Source organism: Vipera ursinii (assembly GCF_947247035.1).
Source record: "Vipera ursinii genome assembly, chromosome: 1".
NCBI lineage: Eukaryota > Metazoa > Chordata > Lepidosauria > Squamata > Viperidae > Vipera > Vipera ursinii.
Window position 1 is genome coordinate 4308962 of NC_139512.1, and position 7736 is coordinate 4316697.

General features: G+C 56.3%; 1 protein-coding gene and 1 long non-coding RNA gene across 2 annotated transcripts in view; one reads left to right on the forward strand and one right to left on the reverse strand.

Moving 5' to 3' along the window:
- Nucleotides 1-3652, reverse strand: part of ONECUT3 (one cut homeobox 3) — a gene marked incomplete at both ends in the record, with an annotated part of 77603 nt that extends 73951 nt beyond the window's left edge. The window contains one exon of the mRNA XM_083349926.1: nucleotides 2569-3652. Coding sequence (XP_083206052.1) covers nucleotides 2569-3652 — 1084 coding nt within the window. The remainder of the gene's footprint in view (nucleotides 1-2568) is intronic.
- The window catches only part of LOC310632819, a 117345-nt gene that overhangs the window by 92317 nt on the left and 17292 nt on the right, over nucleotides 1-7736 (forward strand). The window lies entirely within an intron of this gene.

The window sequence follows — 7736 nt, forward strand, 5'->3', positions numbered from 1 at the left end:
GATTGTAGGAAAGAAAGAGGAAAGCCATCCTTTGCACTGCCTTTTAAAAACCCCACCCTTCCCCCAAAGCAGCTATGAAAGCAAGGGGGGAAGAAACCCCTGCATTGGAGGAAGGAGAGGAGGGTCTGCCAAGGAAGAGGAAGGGACTGGATTCCCCAGAGCCCCCACCTTTGAACTCTAGGCTTCCAAATGACAAATTGCGGGGGGGGGGAGGATTTCCCGCTCCCATTTCACAAGAATCCCAACTCATCTTCGGAATCGATTTGGCAAGAGATTCAAGAGAGACAAAAGAGTAACTATTCACTCTCCCGGCAAAGCAGAGATCAGGAGATCCAACGAGCCCCCCCCCCACACACACACACACTCTCTCTACCCGAAGCCAAAGTGGTCCTACTGGCTTTAGAAAGCCGAGGGAGATCAGAGCAGCCCGCCCATCGGGATTAGGTGTGATAAAGCAGTGGAGCCCCCCTCTTCAGGGGGAGTATACCTTAGGCGTGAAGGAACAATAGGCCGGTCCAACCACCTTCCTGCCCTTCTAGAGACCTACCTGACCGTTGTTAGCGAGAGTACATTGGGTTTGCGAGTCAGGATAACCCTTATCTCTCCTTTCCCAGTTCCTGCCTGACGTAGAAGAGGGAGCAACCGCAGCCCCGCAGGCCGAAGGCGAGGTTGGAGTTTGGGCAAGGTGGAGAAAGGCGAGAGATTTCAGACCCTGAACGTGAATATTTCTCGAAGGAGATGCCTGTCACAGAGAGCAGAGATTGCCTGGTTGTTTTCTTGCAGACGTTTCATTACCCAAACTAGGTAACGTCATCAGTGCTACTGCCTGTTACCTAGTTTGCAAGGAAACAATCAAGCGCAGAGAGCACCAAGGACACCCCCCCCTTTCTCCCCCCCCCAGGTATTCCCTTTCATTCCTTCTCTCTCACGGGCACCTTTAACACCTAATAGTGGAATGGGTTTGTTTTTTGTTTTTTAAAAAATAACCTCTTAAAAATGCATTGAGGACCACACTAATAACCAAAGTATTCCCCCCCCCAAAAAAAAAATCCTTACTATAAATGAAGGGATGCCCATCTTCTTTCACCAGAGACATATTTTTTTTAATGACTAGAAATTAACTCTGGCCTTTCTTTCCTTTGCGGTCACAAATAACCGGGCTGTGGGAATCGGTTGTACACAGGGCGCTCTGATTCTTCCCCTGTTGCGAAGGCGGTGTCTAAAGAGGTGCTAAGGATGCTCACCCTAAGGAAACAAACGCTAAGCCTGCTGCGCATGAAATAAGTTTAAAAAGTAGCCGCTTCAGCCGAGATCCGCCGCTTAGTTGGCGAGGAACCTTTAGCTTTATACTGTCAGCCATACACACCCCGAAGTCTTTCTAGAGCAACCTATTTGAGTGACTACAAGCGCACGCGCGCATCCGCAACAAACCCCCCCACCACACACACACACACACTTACACAGAGACACATCACACTCACGGTTCTCGTACACCTCGCGCTAAATCTTAAAGCCGGTTCGCCAAACACAACTGCAGCTGCTTTGGCAGAGCGCGCGGGGTCCGAACAAAGAAACCGGCTCGAAGCGATTCTTAGTTCACACGACCCGCTAAGACAATGCCTGGGTTCCCACAACACGTTGAACCCTGGGCTCTCCAGCCTCGTTCGAGCCTCCTCGGAGTGCATTGTGTGGAACTCAGCTCGAGAGGAAAAAGAATCTGGAATGGGTGGATGGACGGACGGGTGAAAACACACACACAGAGAATCTTCCGTTCAAGACGATCTGTTTTAGGAACGCCTCCACGTATTGTCGGCGCATGTATGCTTACACCTTGTGTACACATTATGCATACATTTATGCCCAGTAATACACACCCGTTTTCCCTAACCTGGCTCATTCTAGGTGGGTTGGTTTCCAACTCCCGCCATTCCAAACGGGACGGAGTCACCCCCTCCACCATTATCATTTTAAAAAGCGGAATTTGGCGGGGGCGGGTGGGAGGGAGGGAGCATATCCGCTGTCCAGCCCGCGGACGACTCCTTTCCTCTGCTGTGCAGCGCCTGGCACTTGCGCCTTCGGATGCTTCTCCGTTGGCCTCTTCGCCAGGCAAGGGACGCCAAGGGCCTCGGGAGACCCCAGACGGAAAGAGGAAAAAAGAGCCGGCATGCGGTGGAAAGAAAGGTCGGATAGAGCTCCAGCAAAAATCGATCCTGACGCGGTGTGCGCCCCGCGGATCGGCATACTGTACACACACAGACACACACAGAGACAGACAGACAGACAGACAGACAGACACACACACACGTAGGCATCCCTTGAGGAGGGTGAGGAAGGGGTCGGCTGAGCCGCCAAAACAAAGGCTTTGCGTGCTGGAAGCAGGCTGAAAGGTCCTGGGCACCTTGGCTACCTGACTTGCAGAGCGCCGCGCCTCACTTCCTCCGCTCCTTCCCGGCCTCCTGCCCTCCGAGTTCCTGGCTTGCCCCGCTCCTCGCTGCCTGCGTTCCCGCCTGCCAAGCCGGCTGAGCCCGACCCGCGCGCCTCTGGCTTCGCTCCCGCCCGGCCCCTTACCGGCCAGCCTCAGGGCAGACATGCGCTGGAACTCGGGCTCCTGCAGCCATTTCCACATCCTGCGGAAGGTCTCCCGGCCGGACTTGAGTTTACTCCAGGGCTTGGGGTTCCGCAGCAGGTCGGAGAGGGTGCCCTGCGAGCGGCACAAGATCCGCTGGGCGAAGATGGCCTGCGGGATGCTGTAGCGCTTCAGCTCGGCCGTGATGCGCTGCGCCACCTCCTTGGTGTTGATCTCCTCCACCTGGCCGGACCCGCCGCCGCCGCCGCCGCCCGCCGCCGCGCCCGAGGCCGAGCCCTGCCGCTCCCGCTCGGCCAGCAGCGAGCCGTTGGCCTGGGCGTGCGGGTGGGCGTGCGGGTGGAGGCCGTTGAGGGCGGGCATCATGCCGGCGCCCGGCGCGCCCAGCCCCCGAGCCAGGTGCTCCTCGCTGCGGGAGAGCAGGTGCGGCTCGAAGCCGTTGGGGGAGAGCAGCTTGTCGCCCGCCAGGTGGCCGCCGGGCCCGTAGGGGGCCAGGGTCTGCTGCCCGTTGTGGAGGCCGCCCAGCCCGTTGGCCAGCGGGGAGAGGGGCTGCCCCATGGCGGGCATGTCTTTGGGGTAGTGGCCGTAGAGGTTGCCCATGGAGGCGGCCAGGCTGCGCTCCTCGCGCATGAGGGCGAAGCTGCCGCTGACGTTGCCGGCCAGGCGCTGGTGCGGCGGGTGGTGGTGGTGGTGATGGTGGTGGTGGTGGTGGTGCGGGTGGGGAAACTTCTCCGAGACGGTGGAGATGGGCGGCAAGTGCTGCAGCGGCGTCAGCGTCGTGTAAGTGCTCATGCCCGAGGGCGACTCGCAGGCCATGCTCATGGCCGGGTGCAGCGGGGCGCCCAAGCTGTGCTCGGCCCGGTAGTCGCCCGCCCCGTCCAGGATGGACGCCATGCTCGAGACCATGGCCGGCCGGCCGTGTGAGGAGACCAAGTTGCGGTGCGTCGACGGCGGCGGCGGGGGAGGCGGCGGCGGGGGAGGCGGCGGCTGCCTGGCGTGCGCCCCGGCGGGGCTCAAGAGCTCCCCGGCTTGATGGAGGTTGCCCAGTCCGTCGAGGTTCAGCTCCATCGCTCTCTCGCTCTCCCCCGGCCAGCCGATCGCCCCCGCCTCCTCCTCCCCTCCCTCCCGCCCCCTCCGGATCTCCGCCTCCCGCCTCCTGCCCCGCCGCCTTAAGCCAGATGGCCGGCCATCTCAGGAGGTCGCCATCCGCGGGTCCGGACCCCCGCAGTCTTGGCGGCGGCGGCGAGAGCGACAGCGAGGACCGCGGCGGGAGCAGCAGCAGCGGCGGCGGCGGCAGCTGGACACGCGAACGGCGGCGGCGGCTGCCCTCCTGCCCGAGGCTGCGGGGCTGGGCGCTCGCCTCTCGCTCGCCTCCGCCTCCTCCAACCTTCGCCGGGGCTGCGAATCGCCGCGCTGCCTCTCAGCTCTGCCTCCCTCTCGCCTTGACGTCACGGCTCTCAGCTCTGCTCTGTCCGCCTCTCCCGCTCGGAGGCGCGCCCGCGCCCCCGAACGCGCGTCCCCGAGGCCACAGGGGTGCGCGCGCGCCCGGGACCCGCCGCTGCCGGCTGGCTGGCTGGCTGGCTGGCTGGGAGAGGAGCGAGCGCCCACCTGCCGGCCTCGCCTGCCGGGCGCTCGGCTTCCGTGGCCCAGCAGCGGCCGGGCTCTGCCTCCACCTCGCGCGAGAAAAATGGGAAAGGAGAAGGCAGCGCTGGGGGGGGGGGGGAGGAGGCGGGGATGGAGAGACGGAGGCGGCGGGGGCGCGGGAAGGCGGCGGGAGAAAATCAATTCTGGCTGCTGGAGGTTGAGCCGAGCGCAGACTCGACGCCAGCCATCCCCAACCTGGGGCCCTCCGGGGCGGGCTGGGCTACATCGCCTACTACTGGTTGGGAACGGGAGGCCGACCCATCAGTAGTTGGCGGACTGGAAGTGTGGGGGAAAGAGCTGAGATTTATTGGTGTGCAACGGGTGGGGAGAGAGGGAGGGTGGGAGGGAGGGAGGGAGGGAGGGAAGGAAGGAAGGAAGGAAGGAAGGAAGGAAGGAAGGAAGGAAGGAAGGAAGGAAGGAAGGAAGGAAGGAAGGATCCAGTAAAGAAGAAAGCGAAGAAAAAAGAAGAGCAAGAATGGAAAGATAATCGATCGGTTCGGTTCCTCGAGAAAGAAGAGGAAGAGATATCTGGAAGGAAGGAAGGAAGGAAGGAAGGAAGGAAGGAAGGAAGGAAGGAAGGAAGGAAGGAAGGAAGGAAGGAAGGAAGGAAGGAAGGAAGGAAGGAAGGAATGTAGAAAGGCAAACAGAGAAAGATATAAGTAGGAAGGCTGTCTTGGGACAGGTTGGCGGAGGTGGGAGGACGGCGCTCAGTTCTTTGCCTGCCGGCCTCTCCGCCCCGGACTGTATCAGCAAACCATACATCACGCCACTCCATCGCGCCTAATCTCCAGGTCCATCTATCACGGGCGTTTCTGCTTTATTGCTCGATCCATCCAGGCTGAGGAGTGCGCTGGTGTCCACACAGCCGCCTAGCAGCAGCAGCAGCCGCCGCCGCCGCGCTCCCCGGGCCCCTCTTGCTCTAGTTCTGCCTTTGTGTGCATCGCCCCTCCGTCCGCCCGCCTCTCCCCCCCCCACCGCAAGTCCCAAACTAACCTCCCTTCCTCGGGTCTGCCTTCCCCCCCCCACCACCCCCGCGCGTTTGTCCGCTTTTGGAGCTAGCTGGGGGCGCCGAGAGAGGGGGCTTCTCCGGCTCCACGGCACGGCCCCCTCCCGCGCTGCCCTTATCGATCGCGCAGCTCGCTGGGAATGGAGGAGGAGGGGGGGGGATGAAAAGCTTTTACTTGAGACTGCAGATGCTCTGTAGGCAGCCTTCAGGGAGGGGGGGGAAAGGATGCTTAGTGAGGATTGGGGGGGGTGTCACAGTTTGAAATGCCCCCTCCCACACACACACACACACCGCGCGCGCGCGCACGCACACACACACACACACACACACAAAAGCACAACTCCCTCCGCCAAGCCCTTGCGCCCTGTGCCCCAAGGCTCGCTTCAAACAGGTCTTCAGCCCAAGCTGGGCGCGGTTACAAAGCCTAGCCTCCTCGGGTTGAAGGAGGCACCCACGCCGGGCGTTCCTGAGCCCTCGTCGACGTGTGAATGTAGAACCAGTTCGTTAAAGACCCCGTCTTTTCCCTCTCCGGCCTCTGAGCAGCAGCAGCAGCAGCTGCCGAAGTCCAGCCCCCAGCTCCCTGTTGATATCGTGGTAGTGAACTTTGGCAAGTCCAACGGTCTGGGGCTGGGAAGGGAGAGAGGGGAAGTTTGAAAAAGAAAAGGCTCCGAACGAGCTTTGCCCAGCCGTCCGGCAAAAGAAAAGAATCTTCCTTCGCACAACAACAACAACAACAACCCAAGGACACTGTCAATAAAGCTATCACAACAGAGATTCGAGTCCCCTCAATGATCTTTACCTTCTAGGAAAAGCAGCCGGGATTTATTTATTTGATTTACACCTTGCTGCTGCTCCACCAGGGTAGCATTCAAGGCTGCTAACTACAATGACAGGTTTTAATTCTTTTTTTTTTAACTTGTGGAGATTGATAGCTGTCTCGTGACACAGAAACACACTTATCACTGGTTCCTGAATTAACCCACTTGTACCCCATAGTACAAATCACAAAGCAAGCTTAACAAGTGGCCAAGACCAACATCTTGAACAAATGCATTTGTTAGGTTTTTCAGACTGCATTGTGGGAATGCTGACACTCAGTTGGAACTGGGATTGAAAAAGGCAACCTATTCACTTGGGGTTCTCCAGATGTCATCCATACTAAGGATTTTATCTCTAGCTTTCTCTCTCTCTCTTTCTCTCCCATCTCTCATCTGTTGCATTCTTTCTTTCTTTCTTTCTTTCTTTCCTTTCTTTCTTTCTTTCTTTCTTTCTTTCATCTATTTACCACCATCATCATCATCTCTCTATCTTATACATGACATGATTCAGATGTTGTAGCTTAGCTTGGAAGCTAAGCAGAGTCAGGCTAGGTAATATTTGGGTGGGAGACCCCAGGGGAACCCAGGCAATAGATAAAAGTGGGAAGCTTGAAAACATCCTGGCAGAAGACAGTGGCAAACCTGGATGACCATCTATTAGAAATGCTTTAGGGCAGTGTTTCTCAACTTCGACAACTTTAAGATGTGAAGACTTCAACTCCTAGAATTCTCAGATTACTTTACAGTAGGTAATTCTGGGACTTGAATTTCACATATTTTAAAGTTGCCAAGGTTGAGAAACAGTGGTCTAATGGATTCCACACTAAACATGGGGATTAGATTAGATGATCTCCACAGTCATTTCCAACTATGCTTCTCTTTTCTAGTTGTGGGCTTCCCACAAGTAAACTACCTAGTTGTGGAAAGCCCACAAGTAGATAAAAGTATGCAACTGGTGCTTTCCATTGTTCCTGTATTGAACAATATGGTACTATCTCCACTGAAGATGGAGAGACTCTCTGAATGGAAAGGTAAAGTCTATTGGAATTAACTCCTGGTGACTTCAGGGAAAGGTTCATGTGGTGTTTTGGCAACAGTTCAGAAGTGTCTTCTTCTAGGAAGTTCTTTCCACTCTACAGCTTTGAGATTTTCTGGTAAATTTTCATCCAAGTACTAACCAGGTTCAATTCCACTTTGCTTTTTGAAATCAGCTAAGATTGACTAGGTTTTCCACGGGCGTATCTAGATATTCCATGATCAAGAGGAGAGAGCCAAGGTTTTGTACTGGTTAAGATGTTGGACTAGGACTTGGAGGAACTAGGTTCAAGTCCACCCTTAGCCATGGAGACTCACTGGAAACTTTAAAGCAGTGACCCTCTCAGTCCAACCTACTCAGAAGTTTGCTATTGTGGGGTAAAATGAACAGAGAACCTGATGTTTGTCACCTTGAGGTCTTGACATAAAGATGGACCATAAATCTAATAAATATGATAGACCGTGCTGCAGAATGTAGAATTAAAGTCAGATGGCATCAGATGGGAAACCACCAGCCATTTCATTGGTAAGATTTTTATTTTTATTTTTATTTTTTAAATTCCATTTATATCCTGCCCTTCTCCGAAGACTCAGGGTGGCTTACAAGCTTAGCAGTAGCCTTCATTCTATGTATATGCCTGCTTATTAG